General features: G+C 40.5%; 1 protein-coding gene across 2 annotated transcripts in view; it reads right to left on the bottom strand.

Annotated features, from left to right (window-relative positions):
* Window positions 1–24,162, bottom strand: part of ercc6l2 (excision repair cross-complementation group 6-like 2) — a 79,849-nt gene that overhangs the window by 39,783 nt on the left and 15,904 nt on the right. For both annotated transcript variants that reach the window (XM_060838461.1, XM_060838470.1), the window contains exons 9-11: window positions 21,907–22,023; window positions 18,202–18,321; window positions 7,680–7,751 (exon numbers count right to left, since the gene is read on the bottom strand). In XM_060838461.1, the coding sequence (XP_060694444.1) occupies window positions 7,680–7,751; window positions 18,202–18,321; window positions 21,907–22,023 (309 nt within the window). The remainder of the gene's footprint in view (window positions 1–7,679; window positions 7,752–18,201; window positions 18,322–21,906; window positions 22,024–24,162) is intronic.

Raw genomic sequence — 24,162 nt, 5'->3', positions numbered from 1 at the left:
CACAAAAAATAATCAATTAATGCTATCCGTTTCCTACACTAGACCAATTTTGGATCCAATTTGATCCGGATTGGTTCTGGATTGCATGGGCTCTTGACATCTTAGTATCTACTCTCCCACTTAATAATTTTTTAAATGTTGCACTGAAATCCATGTAGACAACACCAATTGCACCGCCCTCTTCTTAACATCTAGTCACCTCAAGAAACAAATTTGTTCAGCATGACCTGTCCCCTGACAAAGCCAAGCTGACTATTCTCCATTTATCCTTACTTTTCCAACTCAAAACTAATTCTGCTCCTCAATTTGTTTTCTAATACTTTCCCTACTACTCATATCAGGCCTCCTGGCCTGTAGTCTTGAAGAAGGATACCACATTTGCTGCCCCCCAGTCCTTTAACACCCTTCCTGTGGCCAGAGAAAATTTAAAATTTAATGTTAAAATCCCAGCAATTTCTTCCCCTGCCTCCCACAGCAGTTTAGGATATATTTCATTGGGGCCTGAGGATTTATCCCCTTTTAAGCCCACTAAAAACACTACGATCTTTTAGCTCTTAATGCTAATTTGTTGCATATTCCTTCATAATCCCTTTATCTACGTCATCCTTCAACAGTACGCAGTTAAAACCTCGGTTATGTCTTCCAGCTCCACAGGCAGCTTGTCACTTTAGATCCCAATGGGCCCTTACTCTTTTCCTGTTTATCCACTTGTCTCAAATATTGTTATTAGATTTTCCTTTATTTTACTCACTTATGTTTTCTCATGCCCTTTCTTCACTAAATTTTTTTAAATGAAGTGTTTTAATAAATCCTCTGCATTTTCTATATTCCTCCAGGATATCCATTATTTGAGTCTCAGTATCTGCTGTATATTTATCCAATCCTGTACATCCTTTGACACCAGAGGTTCTTTGGACTGGTTTGTTCTACCTACCCTTTCATCTTTACAGGAATACGACGGCCCTGCACTTTTTTGCATGACTCACTATTTTCTGATTTTGAGTTTCCTATAAGTTGCTGTTTCCAGCCAACTTTGGCCAGATCCTGCCTTATCTTTGGTCTTATCTGAATTCAGAACCTTTACTTTCAGATTATCTGTGTCCCTTTCAATAACTACCAAATCTTACTGAAGTATAAAGTTACAAATCACACAACACCAGGTTATAGTCCAACAGGTTTAATTGGAAACACTAGCTTTCGGAGTACCGTTCCATCATCAGGCGGTTGTGGAGTGCACAATTGTAACACAGAATTTTTAGCAAAATTGATATAAATTTTCTATAAATTCTGTGCGTTACAATTGTGCACTCCACAACCACCTGATGAAGGAGCGGTGCTCTGAAAGCGAGTGCTTTCAATTAAAAAGGTGTTGGATTATAACCTGGTGTTGTGTGATTTGTAACTTTGTACACCCCAGTCCAACACCGGCATCTCCAAATCATTATTGAAGTATGGTCCCCATCAACAAAATATTCCTCCACTGACACTTTACCATTTGCTCGCTTTAGTCCTTAAAATTAGATTCACCATTGAAAATTCTTCAAGAGAGGAACAGTGTGCTGGCTTAAAAAATGTTTAAGAATTCCACCTCCTTTCACACTGTCTATCTCAGTTAATATGAAGGAAGTTGAAATCCCTTATTATTACATTGATATTCTATATTTCCAAGAATTTTGCCTAAATATCCACCCTTTACTTTTCACTGGTATTTGGAGTTGGATAATACACTCAGCAATGTGATGCTCCTTTGTTTTTATGTTCTACCTATATTGCCTAATCAGAGGAATGTTTTAAAATGTCATCCCTCCTTATTTTAATAATTGATTCTGTGACCAATATTGCGACCCTACCTCCTCTTCCAACACTCAAACCCCTCCTCCATCTTGCCTGAAGATTCTATACCTTACAACATTGAGCTGCCAATCCTCCAGTCCCGCCTGTCCCTCAATGATATCATTTCCAAGTGTAAATCAATAACTTCAACTCATTTGCCTTTCTCGCAAAACTCCTTTAAAAGCTCTGTTAAAATAAATGCCATCTGATTGTGCCATCCTCTCTTGTGCCTTTAATTGACTACATCTGCCCTGCCTGCCAGACTGTCTTGGCACTTCTGTTACACTTACCTGTGCAATTACCCATATTGTACTTCCACTCTGTATTTCATCTCCCTGGCAGAGTCATGCAGCATAGAAACAGACCCTTCAGTTCAACAGTCCATGCTGACCTGAATCCCAAACTAAACTACGCAACTTTGAATACCTAAGCATGCTGTTGTGTTTTTAAACATTTCTGTCATCTGTATTCTTTCTGTTATTCAAAAGATTTAAAAGGAGGAATACATTATTTTCCCAACATTCCGGCTTAAGCAGCTCTGCTGCAGTTTCTTAATTTTGCCATTGCACATAGAAAAACTGCTAATTTTGTTTCATATTATCCTTCTTTTTGACTGGAGCAGAGATGAAAAATTGCAACCACTGTCTGGGCTGGTATTTCATTGTGTTTTTTTCCCCTGGTTTCTTTCTTGGAGCAGCTTTCACAGCTCTTAATACTTCTAACTCTGTCAGTGATTGTGCTTTCTTCATAGCTCTTCAACAGCTGATCTCCGCTTCACCTTTAATACCATGTTTCAAGCACCCAAGACAAAAGTCAGACTAGTACTGTGACTTCACTGAAATTTGACTACATGATGACAGCCCCCAGTTAGTGCCTTGTGGTACAGATCACATGGCTACGGCAAACGAAAAAGCATAGTGGTACAGATTGCATTGCTATACCAAACACTTGACTAAAGAAATTGAGTCAAAGAGTATGTAAAATCTTAAAATAAATTGCAAGCACAAAATTAAAGGAATAAGCAAAAAGCCTGCTGTAAAATTCTGAAATTCTTATGTTAAATATATAATGTACCTAAAGCTTGCCATAAACGAGCAAATTATTTTGACAAAGCAGACATTTAGCTTAATACACGTTAGCACATAAAGACTGATTTGGGAAATGGTCAATGGAGACCGTGTTTCCTTTGAAACCAGTATCACTTTGCAAGGACCAGTTGTCAAGTGTAACTGAAGATACAAAGGCTGAAATTTAATGACAGGGAACAGGTTTTATTGTAAGAAATTGCTTCCACTTGTGGGTCAGTCTAGAACAATGGACCATAAATGCAAGTTGTTCAAATAAAGGTCTTAGGCAAAATTTCTTTACAAAATGAATAGTAAGCATATGGATAACTTCAAAACTTGATGATGCACGTTTGAGGTGGAATGGAATAAAGGAATGAGGCAAGACTGATACGAGTAATTAAAAAGTGGGGGACAAAGGAGGACTTATGGAGATGACAAGCACTACCATAGACCAACTGGCCTGATACTATGTTTATAGACTGTATGCATTAGATGCATATAAACTCTTACATAAATTGGAGCTATAATCTGCAGACAAGTTGCTGCTTGACTATGAAGGTCTGTCTGCTGACATACATTGCTGATAAACACATAAGACATCTCTTTAAAAAAAACACAGTATTTCATTTGAGAAGTGTAACTAAGACTGTTTTTTAAAAGTATCTGAAGTGATTGGATGACCACATGCTTAAAGTAACTTCGCATGAATAAGAGCAACAATCAGTTAATGTGGATCATTTTCATTTCTCCCCATCAACAGTCTCCCTTCTGAACATGAGTTCTCACCAACCATCCCCCAATTTTAAAATGATCTGCTCCTTAGGCATTTAACTTTAGAAGCAAAACCATCATCTCACAATACTGGAAAGGAAAGCAAAGGCAATTTTGATTAACCAAATTTGGTACTTACCAGTATATATCACCAAGGGTCCATAGGCAGCATTTCCAAAGTGATAATCACTACCATCGTGAAGGACTAGTGTAGCTGATACATGGAAACTCCATCATCTGCAAGATTCCTCCTTCCCTCCATTCCACCACCACCCCAAGTCACTTGCCATCCTGACTTAAGAAATATATTGACGTTTCTTTCATGTTGCTGGGTCAAAACCTCAGACTCCCTCCCTAATGGCAGTGTGTGTGTAATGGCAGCAACTAGACTGCAGTGGATCAAGACAACTGCTCACCAATACTTTCTCAAGGGCAAGTAGGCATGGGCAGTAAATGCTGGCCCATCCAGTGATGCCTATATCCTATGAATAAATAATTTAAATCCAGCATCTTGGCAATACACCCTACCTGAATGGTAATACCTTTAAATAACTCACCTTGTTAGCACACATTTTTATGTATTTCATGGGGCGAAAAATTGGAAAAAGGCATTGTAAATTCACTGTACGTGTACATAGTTGCCAGATGCAGTGGTCTTGCTTTAAGTATTAGGGTCACGAATGAAACTAGCCTCAGTGCTCCGTAGCATTTTGGCTCAAGGAAAGTGGTCCAAGACTCAGGATTGTTTTGCAAGGTAAATAACCTTTTCCTCATGCTCAAGTTTATCGCCATCGGGCAGAAGATACAAGAGTTTGAAAATAGTCAACAAGAGATTCATGAACAGCTTTTTCTCCACTGTTTTCAAACTTTTGAACGAATCTCTCATATATTAAAGTTGGTCTTTCTCTGCGGCTGTAACACTATATTCTGCCATTCTGTTCTATTACCCTGATGTAATCATGTATGGTACGATTTGCCTACACAGCACACAAAGCAATATTTTTCACGAGCAGAACAAGTGAATGAAGACACCTACTTTCCAAAGTGCAACCAAAGGCAGGAGAATGATGCTTTAATGACCATTGAATGTTCACATTTGAAGGACCTTTTGAGTTGTGAGACTGATGGCAGTAGGCCAGGGTCCAGTAATGGTTGATAACCCCGATGCAGCTAACAGCTAGTGCAACAGAAAGAACAGGTTAGATCTAAGACTAGATACATGATGCATGCATTACTAGTGGTTATCTATATGCGGAGCTCCGACAGCAACAGAAAATTGAAAACAAAAATAACATAGCAGTCCTGATAAAATATGACTGGGCTGGGACACAGTGCACAAGAGAAATGTGGGTAAAAGCACTTTAATGCTGACAACCAAACTTAATGCATTATTCACAATCAATTATGTAGGACATCACTCATATTTTCATAAGAAATATATGTTAATTGATGCAAACTGGATTCCAAAACTTGCTTTTAAAGAAACCTAAGCCTCAGTTTTGGAGGCAGCAATTTTAATGTTCACACCGTGTTATCAGTAAGAACACCAAACCATTTTGATGTCTGAGACTCAATTAAATAAAGTTACTATGCTGTCAACATATCAGATGGATCAACAAGCAAGGGTCACTGTTTTCGGAGTGGAAGTATTTCAGCACAATGTGGACCTGTGGAAGCATGTTAAAGAATTAAAGAATCCCTACAATGTGGAAACAAGTCCTTTGGCCCAAATAGTCCACACCAACCCTCCCCAGATAACCCATCCAGATCCATTCCCCCAATCCTATACTTACTCCTGACTAATGCACCTAACCTACACATCCCTGAACACTATGGGCAATTTAGCACAGTCATTTCACCTTACCTGCACATCTCTGGACTGTGGGAGGAAACCGGCATACCCAGAGGAAACCTACGCAGACATGGGGAGAATGTGCAAACTCCACACAGACAGCTGTCAGAGGCTGGAATCGAACCTGGGTCCCTGATGCTGTGAAGCAGCAGTGCTAACCACTGAGTCCCCGGGAAGGCTGGACAGATCAAGGGTGTGAGGTATTGTTTTGAGAGTTTGCTGCATCTGCTCTGCAATTGCAACATATTGAAAGCACAATATTCGCTGCAAAATGCCACGGAACATTGAAGTCTGTGGAAAGTGCATTATTTATTAGAGACCCTGCGTGCCTGCCCTTCTGCAAGATGTTAAAAATCTCTCCAGTATCAGCCTGAAGGAAGAAGATGTATAAAAGTTCACATCCATTTTCACCTTTACAATGATTGGCAATGCTGTTCTTGTACTGCTTAGGATTATGACTGCAGCAAAGGGCAGATTCAGTGATGATCCTCCTTAGTGAAGCACAGATGCCTCACATATTTTTCCTTCCTGGTAGAAGAGCTCATCATGAACAGATATAGTTGCCTCATCAAATTCCTTCTGCTTCCTCTTCTTGCAGTTTGTCCTCTGCTCATATTTACAGTCATTTGTCAATTTCAAGGAAAGTGTATTCTAGTTTCCTTTATCTGGGAGTGAAGCTTTGAAATCTTTGAAACAAAATAACTAGGCCATACTGTCATGTTTACCCAATTGACATTTAAAACTTGAAACAAGTGTGGAAAGCGTTAAAAGCATGTAGAATTGCAATAAAACGCCAGAAGAAGAAAAAAAAATCAGTAACCACCATATATACTTGAGTTGATCTCATGTAAAAGTCGACCCCCCCGTTTTTGGCTAAATAACCTGACGTTTTCCATATATCTTGTGCAAAAGTTGACCCTAGTTCTTCACAGGTAACAGATCAATATTTATGAGTCAGTGTGCCAGCCGTCGCATCCCACTCCAGCTTTCCAGTTTGCCAGTTGCTACGTGTCATTCCTGGTCTTACAGTCCGCTGGCTGTTGTGTTCCACTCCCGGTTTTCAGAATGACTGTAATTCGTTATATTTCCTTTATGCGGTTAGAGATCACCTGGGCTTCTGCTAATTGTATGATATGAATTTTGACGGGCATGAACTTCAGCCCCTCAAAAGTAGTATCCATGTAATAGTCAATCCCACAAATTTAACATTAAGAAGTGGTCAAACAAGTTTGACTATTGCTCAAGTATATACTGTAAATCTATTAGTAGCAGATAATCCTTTTAAATATCCTTCAAGCTGCTTAACCAATATTCATCGTTTTGGAATAAAGTATTGATTAGAGAGCAGAACTCCAAAACCACATACCTGACAATGAAACAATATTGTAATCATGATCTTCCTCCACCATGTCCAGTGATTTTCCCATGCACATGCGCTTTAACCACTTTATGAAAATGGCATCTGGTTTTGCACCAGAATTGTGTACGCATGTTTTTAAACATTTATTCATAGGATGTAGATGTTGCTGGCTATGCCAGCATTTATTGTTCATCTTTGAGGTGGTGAGCTGCTTTCTTGAACCTTTGCAGTCCCCTGTAGGTTAGGAGAGCAATTCCGGAAGTAGTGGTAGTTAAAAACAATAATTTATTTCCAAGTTAGGATGGTGAGAGACTTGAGGGAGAACTTGCAGGTGATGGAGTTTCTGCTTCCCCTGCCATCTGAGCAGCAGAGATTGCAGGTTCGGAAGCTGCTATTGAAAATACCTTAATAAGGGACTGTCGTGTATCTCGTGGATAGCATGCCTGCTGCCACGATGCATCAGCAGTGAAGGAAGAGACTGTTGAAGATGGCGTTATGGACAAATTTTGGATCCCTCAGGGATTAATATTTGAAAGGATTGACCTTTCATCAGAATGGTTTCATGAAATATCATCAAACTGAAACATGAACTCTTGTTCTTGCTCTACATATTTTACTTGCCCTGAGTATTTCTATCATTTTCTGTTTTTATTTCAGATTTTCAGTAACAAGTATTCTGCTTTTTTAAAAAAATGGAACACTTCTACATGAATTCCAATTAGTGTCTCAAATTTTATTCTACACAGTTGTGAAAGATTATCTGACTTACACATCATATTTGAATATGGTTACCCACCTTGGTTGAGAGGGAGAACAGCAGAACCTTTTCCTGGCTCTTTCTACAGTGGTTCAAAAGCTGCTGAAGAACCTGAAAGCAGAGATGGAGATATTGATATTTCAACATCTGGTTACTGGATGTACAAGTCACAACAGGCACTTAGAAAAAAATTCTTTCATGGATGTGGCCATTACTGGCAAAGACACATCCCTAACTTCCCTAGAGAAAATGGTGTTAAGCTTCCTTCTTAACTGCTGCAATCTATGAGATGTAGATTACACCCACATTCAAAGGAGTTCCAGGTTTTTGCCTAGCTAAAGTGAAGGAAATGTAGTATAGCTCCAAGTCAAATGGGACAACAGCATAGATGTTACATATTAGGCCAGTAACCCAGAGTCTGGGACCAATGCTCTGGAGCCAAATGTTCAAATCACACCACAGCAGCTAGTCAAATTTAAATTCAATAAAATGGTAAGCCTGAAAGAAAACAAAGTTTTGGTGGTTAGCAATGTTGCCTCATAGAGCCAGGTACCCAGTTTCGATTCCAGCCTCAGTTAGTATGGAATTTGCATATTCTCCCAGGCTCAGCTCCAGTTTCCTCCCACAGTCCAAAGATATGCAAGTTAGATGGATTGGCCATGCTGAAATTGTCCGTAGTGTTCATGGATGTGCAGACTAGGTGGATTAGCCAGGGTACACATGGAGTTATGGGATACAGTAGAGGTACTGTATCTCAGCGGGATGCTCTTCGGAGGATCTATATGGACTTAATAGGCCAAATAACCACCTTCCACACTGTGTAGGGATTCTAAGATTCTACAGGTGATTGTGAAATTACTAGATTCTTCTAAATGCCCATTCAGTTCAATAATGTTCAGAAAGAATTTCCTGTCTTTACTCTCTACGCCTTCCATGTGACCACAAACCCAGCACAATGTGGTTGACTTGTTCATGGGACTTCGCCATTACTGAATAGGCATTTACCAAAGTCAGGATGATCTGTTGCTTTGAGGGGAACTTCCGCATGGTGGTGTTCTCACAAGTCTGCTGCTCTTGATCCTCTAGGTGGTAGAATCTGCAGTTTTGAAAGATTTCTGTCAGAGGAGGCTGGGTAACTTACAGCAGTGCACTTTGTAGATGGTATTTACAGTTGCCACTGCATGTTAGTGGTGAAATACGTGAATGTTAAAGATGCTGAATGGGATGCAAATCAGGAAGGCTGTTTGATCCTAGACAGTATCAAGCTTATTCAGTGTTGTTGGAGCTGCAGACATCCACTCAAGTGCATAGATGTCCATGACACTCCTGATTTGCGCCTTATCAATCGTGGACAGGTTTTGGGGAGTCAGGAAGGAGTTACTCACTGTAGAATTCCTAGCCTCTGACCAGTTCTTATAACCTTGCACGTTGATAAGATCATCCTCTGACCTGAGTGACTTGCTCGGCCATTTATGTCAAACTGCAGAGAAGACACCATGCTGGTATCCCTATCTGTTGCATGCTTGCTGGAACAAGCTGGGCTGCAAAAAAACCGCCATCATTTGTACTTCTGTCACAGCTCTAGTCTTCTTGATGAGTGAGTAGTACGCATCAAAATATACCTTCAGTCATCACACTAATCTCATTAGGATAATTTCTGTAACTCTTTAGATCAACTCCAGTTTAGGGCGTAGCCATCTTCTCAAATATCACTCTTTTCCATTTAAAGGGGCAACATACAGAGAAATAACTCTCATCCGTAACCATTTTTAAATCATCATTCACAAAGATTTCAAAACTCCTCATCTCTCCACTTGGAAAATCATACTCTAATCAGGCAGAGTCAGCATGGATTCATACAAGGGGAAATCATGTCTGACGAATTTATTAGGGTTTTAGCAAGGAAGTCTCAACCAGACTGGATAGAGAGGAACTAGTAGGGGTGTTGAACTTGAGCTGCTAAAAAAGGTGTTCAACCAGGTACATCACCAAAGATTAAGACTTAAGATAAAAGCCCATGACGTTGGAGGAAATACACTGGCGTGGATAGAGAACTGGCTAATGGGCAGGAAACAGCAAGTGAAGATAAAGGGCACTTTTTCAGGTGTGTTGCTGGAAATGCGCAGCAGGTCAGGCAGCATCCAAGGAACAGGAGAATCGACGTTTTGGGCAGAAGCCCTTCTTCAGGAATGAGGAGAGTGTGTCCAGCAGGCTAAGATAAAAGGTAGGGAGGAGGCGTTGGAGATGCAATAGGTGGAAGGAGGTCAAGGTGAGGGTGATAGGCCGGAGTGGGGTGGGGGCGGAGAGGTCAGGAAGAAGATTACAGGTTAGGAAGGCGGTGCTGAGTTCGAGGGATTTGACTGAGACAAGGTGGGGGGGGAGGGGAAAAGAGGAAACTGGAGAAATCTGAGTTCATCCTTGTGGTTGAAGGGTTCCTAGGTGGAAGATGAGGCGTTCTTCCTCCGGCCGTCATGTTGCTATGGTCTGGCGATGGAGGAGTCCAAGGATCTGATGTCCTTGGTGTAGTGGGAGGGGGAGTTGAAGTGTTGAGCCACGGGGTGGTTGGGTTGGTTGGTCCGGGTGTCCCAGAGGTGTTCTCTGAAACGTTCCGCAAGTAGGCGGCCTGTCTCCCCAATATACAGGAGGCCACATCGGGTGCAGCGGATGCAATAAATGAAGTGTGTGGAGGTGCAGGTGAATTTATGGCGGATATGGAAGGATCCCTTGGGGCCTTGGAGAGAAGTAAGGGAGGAGGTGTGGGCGCAAGTTTTGCATTTCTTGCGGTTGCAGGGGAAGGTGCCGGGAGTGGAGGTTGGGTTGGTGGGGGGTGTGGACCTGACGAGGGAGTCACGGAGGGAGTGGTCTTTTCAGAACACTGATAGGGGATGGGAGGGAAATATATCCCTGGTGGTGGGGTCCGTTTGGAGGTGGCGGAAATGACGGCGGATGATACGCTGTATATGGAGGTTGGTGCGGTGGTAGGTGAGAACCAGTGGGGTTCTGTCCTGGTGGCGGTTGGAGGGGCAGGGCTCAAGGGCGGAGGAGTGGAAAATGGAGAAGATGTGGTGGAGGGCATCGTCGATCACGTCTGGGGGGGAAATTGCAGTCTTTGAAGAAGGAGTCTGGTGGGAAACTCCCCCCAGACATGATCGACCTCCTTCTTCAAAGACCGCAATTTCCCCCCAGACGTGATCGACGATGCCCTCCACCGCATCTCCTCCATTTTCCACTCCTCCGCCCTTCATCCAATTTATGCTGGGATTTAACAAAGTATTTAACTCAATAGCTTTCACTATATGGGATGGTGGCAGGCAAAGGGTACTGGCCTTTTAACAGGCTCCCCGAGTATATACTGCATTTCCCTCCCCCCACTTTTGCAAGACCTTTGGCCCTTCACATTTCTCCTTCTGCCACACCCACTGTTCTATGCGCCCTGGCCTCCCCCGAACCCTGTGAGACCAGCCCCAATAAGGCATTTCCAAAAGCTTTTTAAACAGAATGTGTATGTGTGTATCTGTGTCTATGAATTCCAGCTCCACAACCTGTCCCTGGTCAGTCCTTGGCTTAAGGTGATATAGCTTTTAGTTCTGATTTAGAATATATTGTTGCTTTTACAAAATGGTTCTACTGTTACATGAGATTAGAACGTTTTTTGTCCAAACGTCCTAGGAAATTAAGCAGATAGTTCTTCAGTGTTTACTTTCCTTTTGTCAAGTTAATCCTTGCCTACTTTAATATGACAGATTGCCAAGCCAGGTTTGCATTGCAAAATCATTGCAATTATCTACAAAATGGGAAACAGGAGCTTCACAGAAAAAAAAACTGAGGCAGATTCAAAATTGGAATCTCATAGCTCAAATCAATTTTAGATTTGAAGTGGAAGAGATGTAGGAAGTTCAGTACTGATGAAAATGAGCATCTCTCCAAGACCTTCCCTATGCCTCCACTTTTCACCTTTAAACAACCACTAAGTCTTAAACAAACCATTGCTTGCAGAAAACTGCCCAGCTTTCAGGACATGGACCACAACACCATACAACCCTGTCATGGCAACCACTGCAGGACGTGTCAGAGTGTTGACATGGATACCACCTTACATGTGGAGACACCACCCACCATGTACACGGCAGGTACTCATGCGACTCAGCCAACATTCTCTATCTCATATATGCTGCGGGCAAGGATGCCCTAAGGCATCGGCAAGACCAAGCAGGCACTATGATAATGATGAATGGACAACGCACAACAATCACCAGACAGGTGTGTTCCCTCCCAGTCAGAGATATTCGGCCTTAGGACATTGCGTGACCATCCTACAAGGTGGACTTTGGGATACACAATAACACAGTGTGGCCAAAGAAAGGTTGATAGCCAAACTCGGTACCCATGAGGATGGCCTCAACCGGGACCCTGGGTTCATGTCACACTACACATGACTCCACCACACTATACACTCTTACACACACACACACTTTACCAAGCATGTGCACACTCAAACATAAGTCTATGGGGTGAATTTGCATTATTATATTTGCAGATACATTGTGGTTTGCTCAAAAAAAACACACAATCTGCAGACTGTCAATGCGTGTAATATTTTATAAATTCCTACTTTGGAAATAGAACCAGTCTGACTCAAGATTGGGATACAGACAGACTCTAACCTCACACCTTTAATGTATTGTCTGAGCAGAGATGTCACTTTTTATTTTATAAAACCTTAAGTTATCTCAAGAACGTGACTTAAAAGTAGTTCTGGGATTTACATATTAATGAACTGAAACCTGCAACCCATTCTAAAAGATTAAAGACTTAACAGTAATCTTGGTTTGCTTAATATATCATTTCAGTTGCACAACACTGTAACCTTTTACTATAAATTCTGTGTTTTATGATTCTGTTTCACTGCTACCTGATGAAGGAGCAGTGCTCTGAAAGCTAGTTTGACTATTATCTGATGTTGTGTGACTTTTAACTTTGTGCAACCCAGTCCAACACTGGCACCTCCACATCATCCCTAACTACTCAGAGGACAGTTAAGAATCAACCACACATAGGCCACACTAAGTAAGGATGGCCAATTTCCTTACATAAAAGAACATCAACCAACCAGAAGAGTTTTGATAACAATCAACAGTGGTTAAATTATTTCCATTAGACCATCTTTCTGCCCCAGACTTTTTACTGAATTCAAATTTCACCACCTGTCATGATGGCATTCAAACACATGTCACAAAGACATTAATCTAGGAGTCTGGATACTAGTCCAGTGCCAGAGATTCGTAGGTGATTGGGTGGGTTCTCTCACCTGTGGAGTGGCATATTAGTTACCACCTATATACACTCAGCCCCACACTTTACAAAAGGGAAAAATCAACCCATAGTGTTACATTTTACCACAAGATTAGCTTCCAATCTCGAACTTATCACGTCACTAAAGTCATCAATTTTCACTTTTAATATCACCCAACTTCTCACTATCTCAGCTCAACTATTGCTGAAACTCTCGTTCATGCCTTTGTTATCTTTAAGTTTGATTATTCCAATGTATTCCCACCTGAGATACAACATCCTAACTACCAAACTTAGCAATATGTTTTCACATCTGTCAATCCTAAATGACGAGAAGTTAGTCATCAAGGTAAAGAGAGGTAAACAGAATATTGGCATTTAATGAAGAGGATAGAGTGTAAAGGACAGTAAGTCCTGCTACAACTAAACAAGACATTGGTGACACTACATATAGAGATGAGTTTTGGTGCCCTATTTAAGAGACATATTGGAAGAGGGTCAAGGCTCAGGAGCTGATTCTTTGAATAAAGATTAGATTAGATTACTTACAGTGTGGAAACAGGCCCTTCGGCCCAACAAGTCCACACCGACCCGCCGAAGCGCAACCCACCCATTCCCCTACATTTACCCCCTTTACCTAACACTACGGGCAATTTAGCATGGCCAATTCACCTGACCTGCACATTTTTGGATTGTGGGAGGAAACCGGAGCACCCGGAGGAAACCCACGCAGACACGGGGAGAATGCGCAAACTCCACACAGTCAGTCGCCTGAGTCGGGAATTGAACCCAGGTCTCTGACGCTGTGAGGCAGCAGCGCTAACCACTGTGCCACCGTGCCGCCCAGATATGAAAGGCTGAGTTGGTTGGGCATAGCTCATTGAAATTTAGAAGAATGAGAGATGATCTTAATGAAACTTACAAGATTCTGAAGGAGCTAGATAGTGAAGATGGTGAGAGAGTACACTCCTTCAAAAGATGATCTAGATCTGGACAGTACACAGTTTAAGAATAACAGGTCTCTGATTTAAAACAGAAACATAGATACAATTTCCTTTCTGATAAGCTTGTTAATCTTTGGAATTCTCTTCTTTGAGCAGCAGAGGCTGAGCCATTAATGTACTCAAGACTGACTTAAACATTTTTTTTAAATAGAAGGGAATTATGGGTTATAGACAGGAGGGTTTGGCAGGGAAGTGAAATTAAAAGCATAAGATGATGAACATAATATTGTTGAACAATAGAATAGGCTCGTACTGCTGCAACTTCTTAGGATTTGTGAAGTGGTGCAACAATTTTGTTTTATAAAAACCTCACTAGATAGAAAAACAGATTTATACCTCAAATTTAGTGTAGCAGGAGATAGCATTAAAGAACCATGCTGAACAAGATATCCTGATCCTTGTTATTTTTCTTAAAACCCAGCTTTTGAGAGGAGAATGATGGCATTCAGGACTGTACGAACCTGTAGGGCTTACCTTGGAGTTTGTATTTATTTATCAACTTTGAAAGTAAATGTGCAAGACATTAATGTATTTGAGAAGTAAAGGCCAAATCCTGCTATCCTGCCCACTTCTCCCCCGCAGCATTTTGTAGTTTGAAATATATTTTTCCCAATTTACCACCTAGGTTTATGCAGAGCAGTAGTCCATCTATTTTTATAATGAGTCTTTTAACTCTAAATACTTGCAATATATTGATATTTGATTAAAATTTGCAATTCTTATACAATAGTTGATCATTTTGTGTACACTCAATTCATTTTCAGGATTGAATCTACATATTTATCCATCTCCTTTTAACCATGTAGGAAAATTGAATTAATTAAAAAAAACAAAAGCAGGGAACAACCATCTTGGTTTACTCAAACTTTATGCATTTAACAAATGCATAGAAGCACATTCTTGAAAGATGGACAACCTAATGTATTAATAAAAACTTAACTGTGAGCTCACACATCATATTTCTATCTGGACTTAGGGAATTCAATAAAATCATTCATTGAAATTAAAAAAAAATCAATAAATGCCTGTTGGAATTGGTCTGCATAGAGATCGTCTATCTGAATATTTCTAAACCATAGACTTTACTCAATATCTTGTTGGAACTCTCTTCTCTAAATAATCAGTCAGATGCCCAGGGGTGCTCCTGTGTTGCTCTGTTTACAGTAGGCCAGGCCTAACCCAGCGTGTGTACAGATGTGGACCTGCTGATAATCTGATTCGCAAGTTGTTCCGTGGTTTGGGGAAGCAAATAGCTAATGCCTTGTGTACAATGGCCAGACTGTTATTTTCAAGGGAAGCATGTCTATGTCTGGCAGTGACAGACTGAATGGACTATACAGAAGATGAAATGCACCAAAGGGAAATGAGGAATTTTTTGCACCGTGTCCACTGCTTTCATTCATTCAGTAATAAAATATTACAACTACTGATGTGCATTTCAATACCTAGAAAGCTTTTCAAAATCAGCGGACAAACATCAACTTAGCTGCACATTCAAATTTACTGTTTTAAAACATAGTGACAAGCTGTGTGCATTTAAACAAGCAGAACAAGCAATAAAATACACGCAGTCACTAACTTAACACCCAAATAAATTACAGTCTACTATAATAGAAACACAGATTATGCATTTGATTTAAAGCACTTGAAAATATTTGTTTAGTGATATATCTTCAGCCTATCCTTCAGTCATCCATAGGTGTTCATTTGGAGACTGGCAGGTAAAAGGTTGCAGAAGCCATTTTGCCTAGTGATAGTCAACTTAGGGTCTCCACTAGTGGCTCAATTAGAAAATGCAACATTTGACGTGATCCTGAGCAATACAACTCAAACAAAATCCAAATGAGACTCTAAAACTGTATTGGGTTGGCTGCCTCAGTACAAGTAGTCCAGGCTGGACTACAATAGAAGCTCAAGGGGAAGCTTAGCAGCAGGTCAACAGTGATTGTGAAATCATTCTGCAAGGCCTTGCAACCTACAGGTCTTGCCATGGGGACTGTGTGCACAATGACTCAGTAGTTAGCACTGCCGCCTCACAGTGCCAGGGACCCTGGTTCAATCCCACCCTCAGGGGACTGTATGCAGTTTGCATGTTCTCCCCGTGTCTGCATGGGCTTCTACTGGGTGCTCCGGTTTCCTCCCACAATCCAAAGATGTGCAAGTTAGGTGGATTGGTCATGCTAAATTATCCATAGTGTTCAGGGATGTGTAGGTTAGGTGTGTTGGCCATGAGGGGGTTTAAGGACGAGTTTAGGACCAGTTTAGGAAATTGCAATGTATAAAGCAAAGGTCAAGCCTTCTCTACTCAATTGTTTTAAGACATACAGTAGCCTCAGGTGCAATTGCCAAAGGATAATGACACAGAGGTAGGAAAAACAGTCAAGCTCCCTATTTGAGTCTTGCAATTTGCTCCTCCCACCTTGTTACCTCTTGCATGCACCCCACCCAACAAACCCCACTCTCTTATTTACCTTCGTGTGCTTGCACTATGGCTACTGGGAATATCCATGTAACTCAGAGACCGGAGTGTGCCTTTGGGCCTTGCAAAAATGCAATAAGCCATTAACGGTCTGAGGAGAAAGTGAGGACTGCAGATGCTGGAGATCAGAGCTGAAAATGTGTTGCTGGAAAAGTGCAGCAGGTCAGGCAGCATCCAAGGAGCAGGAGAATCGACGTTTCTGGTTTTTGTTTGCCAAACTACTACCGCGCCTCCCTTGTCTGCCGGTTTGATAGTGAGGTTGGGGTTGGAATGGAGGGAGTGGAGGGCTGCACGTTCCGAGGGTGAGAGGTTGGAGTGGGTGAGAGGGGTGGAGAGGTTGAGGCAGTTAATGTTGTGGTGGCAGTTGACTATGAAGAGATCTTTTGTTTTTGTGCACCAAACTACTACCACGCCGCTTTTGTGCGCCAAACTCTACTGCGCCGTTTTTGGATGCTGCCTGACCTGCTGCGCTTTTCCAGCAACACATTTTCAGCATTAATGGTCTGACTCAAGCCCATTGGCAATTTTGTGCAAAAGAAGTTATTCCCCACTTCTTACATGCAGAGTGAAATGCACGGAAGAATTAACCCTATGATGCATGCAGTCAAGTTATCCAAAGTGCAATGCCAGAATGCTACATAAAAGACGACCCAGGGTAAAGCAACAATGCATCTGTAACTGAAGACAGAGAAAGAATCTTTATTCTAGCTCCTTCAAGACAGCTCCTCCCGGGTTTTTGGATAACAGGAGTATCTTTTTTATGTTATTTACTTTCCTCTCACCTAATAATTTGCACACTGTCTCTCTCTATTTCCTCTTATGCTTCTGGGAACAGAGGAATCATGTAAAATACAATTACTGAGTATATTGGAAATAAGAATGAGCATTGGGGAAAAAGGCTTAACTATAACAAAGTAATTTAGATTAGATTAGATTTCTTACAGTGTGGAAACAGGCCCTTTGGCTCAACAAGCCCACACCGACTCTCCAAACAGCAAACCACCCAGACCCATTCCCCTACCACTACAGGCAATTTAGCATAGCCAATTCACCTAACCTGCACATTTTTGGACTGTGGGAGTAAACCAGAGCACCCAGAGGAAACCCACGCAGACATGGGGAGAATGTGCAAACTCTACGCAGACAGTTGCCGGAATGGGAATTGAATCTGTTAGACAGTATTTGTTTGCACTAGATGCAGAAGTAGCACATAGATTGCAACTGTAAAGGAGAGAACTAAGTCATGGGAATCATTGGCACTTGGGCCAGTCTCATTGACATTGTAAAGGAGAGACTAATTTACCTGAAATATGTCCAATCACACTCACGTTAAACCCCATTCTCTTACTATCTCTTTGATCAATCTTCGCTGGTTCCCTATTTTCATGTCACAGTTTCAAGATATTTTTGATTATTCCTTAGTCCAACTTTCCTGTAGCCTGATTCAGCTCTAATGTTTCTTTACACTTTGCCTTCTCTTCAACTTCTATTTCCCTCTCCTCAATCCACATTTTGTTCCACAGCTTCCAAGGTTTTCAATTCTATATCTGCCTTAAGACTCTCTACTTTGCCATCACTGTCCTTCAAAAGCCAACTAAAGAGCTATGTCTTTGGAGGAAGAGGGATTTAAAGTAATGATCATTGTCTTTATAAGCACTCCATATTTAAAAGGTGTCACAAGTCTAATTTGGTGTTACAACTGAAGATTATTAGGAATGTTTATACTTTAGCTCAACAAATATTACATCATTGGATCTACTCAAGGAATATTTACCCCAAGTCTTACCTTCATTTTCCCACTGTATTTAGGATCAGAAATGGTGATAAAAGCTTCCTCTTTACTCTGTTGTAAAAACTCTGGAAACTTGCAAAATACACGCTCACAGATTCTTCTGACAGTGGAGGCCTCAATCAAAGACAATTATCAAAAACTTTAATTAAACTGAGATTAAAATACTATTAAACATCACACAGCATTAATTCAAGTATAGAATATGAGAAGGAAAATGTTCCATAAAGCTGACTCCTATTTTAAGCTTCCGGAGATGGTTATAAATCACAGAAAAGTCTCCCAAGATAGAATATGTAAACTCATTCCGGACTTCAGAGAACATGCAAATGAAATTCCCAGACATGAATGTAAATTTTTAACAAAAAATATTCATGGTAGAAAGGGATTTTAAAAGAGGAGTCTCAGTGCCACACAATCAGTAGCACCAATCGATTCTTCTTTTTTTGGAACACCTTTACCATATTTGTCAGAAGGGGCAAGAAACCGCTCCAGATCTGGCTTTCAGCTGGGGTCCAGTTGCCCTCTTAATTACAGCTCAGATTGGAGGTCAGTGACACTCTACATTTCCCCTTAAATTGCAGAATATTTATACATACCGCATTACAATTATTATATGCAATATGGACAATAGTGTTTGCCATATCCCCTCTAATCTTTACACCCAATGTTGCAACTGTACCATCAATGATGGACAACTTCACAGCCCACTTTATGTCCTCTCATCATTGCATGACATTTGCTAGACCACTTATCACCTGCCCTGGGGCTCTTATGATTGTCGTCTACATTTCAACACCGATTGTTGTATCCTTTCTAGATATTTTCCAGCCGCATCATGTATGTGCTTATTATTAATGACTTTTCAAACAGAGTCATAGAGCTGTACAGCATGGGAATAGACCCTTCAGTCCAATTCATCCAGATATCCTCAATAAACCTAGAGCCATTTGCCAGCATTCAGCCCATATCCCTCTTAACGTTCCTTTTAAGTGTTGTAACTGTACCAGCTTCCACCACTTTCTCTGGCAGCTCATTCCAAACACGCACCAACTTCTGCATGAAAATGTTGCCCCTTAGGTCCCTTTTAAATCTTGCCCCTCTCATCTTAAACCTGTGCCCGCTAATTTTGGACTCCCCCACCCAAGGGCAAATACCTTTTCTATTTACCCTATCCATGCCCCTCATGATTTTATAAACTTCTATAAGGTCACCCTTCAGCCCCTAACACTCCAGGGAAAATAGCCCCAATCTATTCAGTTTCTCCCCATAGCTCAAACCGTCCGACCCTGGCAACATGCTTGTAAATCTTTTCTGAACCCTTTCAAGTTTCACAATAACATCCTTCCTATAGCAGACAGACCAGAATTGCATGCAGTATTCCAAAGACGGCCTAACCAATGCCCTATACAGCCACAACAAGACTTCTCAACTTCTACACTCAATGCACTCACCAATAAAGGCAAGCATACCAAACTCCTCCATCATTATCCTGTCTACCTGGGACTCCACTTTCAAGGAACAAAGATCTCTTTGTTCAGCAACACTTCCCAACTAACACTATGATTTTCTGTGACAAAGCTAACAATTTTAGTTTCCCTCTCATCAAACTTGCAAAATGGCAGTTATTTTCTCAAGGTCATAATGACCCTGTCTCAAAACTGTTTCTGACCCCCTTACGATATTTGTCTCTCAGTACTCATACAAGGTTATCTAATTTGTACCTTTTCGTTGTTCTAATCTTCTTGCTGATAGAGAAAAAAGTTTCTTTCAGGGTGCAACTGCCTTCAGAAACTTAATTACCTAACATCCAATAAATTTAAACAATGTGTCTACTCTCGTATGTAATTATAATTATTTAAAAAGCCTGATCTCGGGTAGGTCAAGTTTTCCCTTACTATTTCATGTAAAAACAGGAAATCTCAAATCAGATAACTTTCATCCGAGTAGCAGAGTATTACTGTTTGCATTCTAGCCCCATCTTACTAAGAACTATAGGCATTTTGTTGTCAGTCTGTGAAGGCCATGATTTGAGCTATATGAAATACTACATCAACTACAATTTCCTTCAATTGTGTCAGGTAAAATGAAAACCCCTTATTGCCATTTTATCATATTTACCTAAGGGCAGTACAACAATTCAAAATAATGAGTTTTTAAACATAGCTTACACAGCTCAAGAGTACAGTAGTTGTCATGGCATGGAAAAAGTACTTACTTTTATTCTCATACAATTCAATCATGTTCCAAACCAGTTTTAGATCTATAAAAAGGAATATGATAAAGGAGTGCATAAGGAGATATTAGGTCTAAAATGCTGATCATGGTGGTCAGTTTTAAGGGGACCTTAAAAAGGAGGAAAATGAGGGAGAAAGGGAAAGTGATGTAGCTAGAATAATTCAGAACTCAAATGAGCCCCGACTGGAGCACAATTCTACCACGATTCTACCTTTGTACATGGAGCAATGAAAATAATTAATTGGGTATTTGAGACATACTACAGTCAGTCATTCAAAATTTCTGCAAGGTTAAGAACACCGCTAGTCTCCTTACACCTCTCCTCCCTGACCTATCACCGTCATCTCCTCCCCAACTCACCCATTGTACTCTATGCTACTCTCTCCCCACCCCCACCCTCTCCATGCTTCAGGCTCACTGCCTTTATTCCTGATGAAGGGCTTTTGCCCGAAACGTCGATTTCGCTGATCGTTGGAAGCTGTCTGAACTGCTGTGCTCTTCCAGCACCAGTGATCCAGAAACTATTCCTAATCAGTTCATTTGTTTTTCTTTATGAAACTTTTCTGCATTTGGATCTGTACCCGATGGCTTGCTATTTGAAAGTTCAGTCAAACTGCTGTTTTCTGATCTTTTGAATGTCCTCCCTTGTGTATGCTTTAAGAACAATCTTTTCAGACCGATACCTCATGGCAAGTGACTGCCATATCTTTATAAATTGATATCTTGCCTTTAATTCAATTTATATATTTTCTAAACAGGAGACAGAGAATATTTGAATTGATGTTTTAGATCACTAGCTTTCTGGATTCAAAGCGAACCATAAACCAGCCTTTAGTTCATGGAGAGACAGCACGAGATTAAGTGAAATCCCTTATAACAGAAGAATACCATCACTGGCTTAAATAACTGAATGGTTATGCAAACCTTCTTGCAAATAATACTTTAACAGTATGTGAATGCCATTGTGGATAAGGGTCCAACAGAGAGAGCTATTAGCGTGCTATCAGGGAAGCCTTACAAGAATTTGCATTTACATAGCACCTTTCATGATATATGACCCAAGGAGGATTCCAATCAATTAAGTACATTGAAAGTGTAGTCACCCTTGTAACGTAGGTGGAAAAAAAGAAAAATCAACCTATATATGCACAGGAAAATCCAAGAAAGAATAATAAATAAAGCCTTGATTGTAGAATAAATATTGTTCAAGATACCCTAACATTCCTTTGATTATGCTGCTATGGACATTTTACACTTATTCAAGATGACAGATGCAACTTTGGTTTAACACCTCACTGAAAGACTGCAGCTCCATCAGCATTGCACAGAAATGTCAACATCAATCGTGTTCAAATTTCTGATGTGGGGCTTTAGCCAACAACGTTTTGACTGAAGAAGCAAGTGTGCTAGTGAGTGAATTAAAAATAACATTAATTTCTCAATACAATAAGATCAAAGAATTACCTGCATCTTGCTTGTGCTTTCATCAGGCTGCAGGAGTGCGACATGATTGGATACTTTACGGAGGATGGCCAAATAACTAAAATAAATTTGCCGTACAGTGGTCCCGTCCTGATTTTGCTGAAAAGTAAAAGCATTTTTAAAAATTCAATAATTCTAAATGTAAGTAGACTGAATGATTCCAGTTCTAGATTTAACATAATTTGGGACCTCAATATTGTAATCACATTTTCAAACTTAAACTTTATCTTGGAGACTTCCACTCCTGCAAATGCATATTTTGAATTTATTTTTAAAAACAACATACGTGGCTGTTGTTCTCTAAAAGAGATGAAAATTGTATTCCTTTCTGCACTTTCATTTTACATTTGCCCATCTCTGCTCTTCCAATTAACATAATGCAACATCTTTCAAAACTGACACGCTCCCACAATTAAGAAAAAGACTTAATCATGTCGATCATATTTCTGGACATTTTGCACAAAAGGAAACTACTTGGAAATGCAGTGATGTAATATAACGGAGCAGAGGATTTTGGCAGTGAACAGTCCCATAACTCAAGAGTCAACAAATCTCTTTTGATGGCATTATTTGAAGGAAGAACTTTGGCTAGGTCACCAGAACTTGAATAAAGTCATGAGATTATTAATTGTCCACCTTTGCAAAGACAGGCAAACACTCATTACCTCATCAAAAAGATGCCACTTTCAAAGAGCATTCCATCAGTATAGGAGTGTCTGACTAGACAACATGCTCAGTTTCTGGGTTGGGCTTGAAGTGAATGCCTCAAACTCAGAATGATAGCAATTAAAACTGATCTTTACTGATACTTTTCATGCAGAATTCATGGAGTTAATATACTGCACTTTCACCTATATGGAGTCTGAATCCAGCCAGACTGAAATATTTTCTCTGTCAGTTTTAAGGCTCCTACATAAAATGGGTCTGGACAATCTCAATCATATCTCTGTCAGGTCCTGGTCACAACACCAAGCAGCTCACAACTATGTACTAAAATTGCAGAGATCACAAAATGGGTAAGAATTGAAAGTTCATAAGGCACTAGTATAGGGTTAAACTGCATCGGAGTTTAACAGGATGAAGTTTTACTTTGAAATAAGTATGTGCACAAACCAGAGTTAATTCTCTCACTGGCTGTCAAAAGTTTAAAAAAAAGTGTTCCATTCAGTAGCATTGACACTCCTTGCCTTGATAAGCAGAAAAGCTCAGCCAAAAACATACATGTCAAAACCAGCGGTATTTATCTACTTAAACAAAAAGTAGCAAGGTCAGAATTTTAAGCAATTGCCACGAAGCGATCACCTTCTGATACATTCACTACTTTTAATGTCCTAAAGAAACAAATGAACAATTCAACACAGTACACTGAACTCTGAACAGAATATGTGCTACTGTTCCTAATTACTTTTATTCATTGTTACAATTGTAGCACTCATCACCTCTCAAGTGAAGTATACAATAAGTGAGAGCACTTGTCTCAACATTGTGTTTACAGAGCAAGCGAGTTTCAGACAAAAAAGGTCTGGTTTTAACACTGTGGCTAGATTTCGAACAGATTAAAATCTGCCATAAGTTTCCCTTTTCAAAATAAATGCCACGTGAACATACAGATTAAACACAGAAATAAAATGAAAAATGTAAATTTAATTTTAAAAACGTTTCCTACTCATTTTACTGAATAGAATAGCCTTTATTGTCACATGCGCTCAAATGAGTGCAATGAAAAGTTTATAATGTCGCCTCTTGGTGCCATCTTAGGTACAGGGTACCTAGGTACAGATACTTTTAAGTTGTTGCAGAATTGAAATAGTTTTAAAAAAAGACTAGCAGAGTTTAAAAATATAGGTAATAGAGTTTAAAAAGTCCAGAATGAGAACAAAGAGCATCTTTAAAGTACTCAAGTTATAGCCCTTTTCCACCAGGTTCATGCCCATGAGCTTCAGAACACAAGGACATGCTGCCTCCACGCGCTGGCATCTGTCCAAGACTTGTGTCCCAGCTCAGCCCCCGCTCATTCGTCTGCCGCTCCAGCCACAAATCACTTCCAGGACTCATCTCGTGCTCATTTGGCTGCCACTCCAGGCTCCAGCCACAATGTGTTTCTGGGACTCGGCCTGCGTTCATTCTGCTCCAGCTGCGACTCGCTATTGGAACTCAAGCCACACACTCTCTGTTGCAAGTCATCTCTAGTGCTGGGCAGGTCTCTGACTCTGTTCTCCATTCCCTCCAGGTAGGAGG

The sequence above is a fragment of the Hemiscyllium ocellatum genome, chromosome 2 (assembly GCF_020745735.1).
Source record: "Hemiscyllium ocellatum isolate sHemOce1 chromosome 2, sHemOce1.pat.X.cur, whole genome shotgun sequence".
NCBI lineage: Eukaryota > Metazoa > Chordata > Chondrichthyes > Orectolobiformes > Hemiscylliidae > Hemiscyllium > Hemiscyllium ocellatum.
Note: the sequence above shows the minus strand (reverse complement) of the source record. Positions and strands in the feature narration are given on the sequence as shown.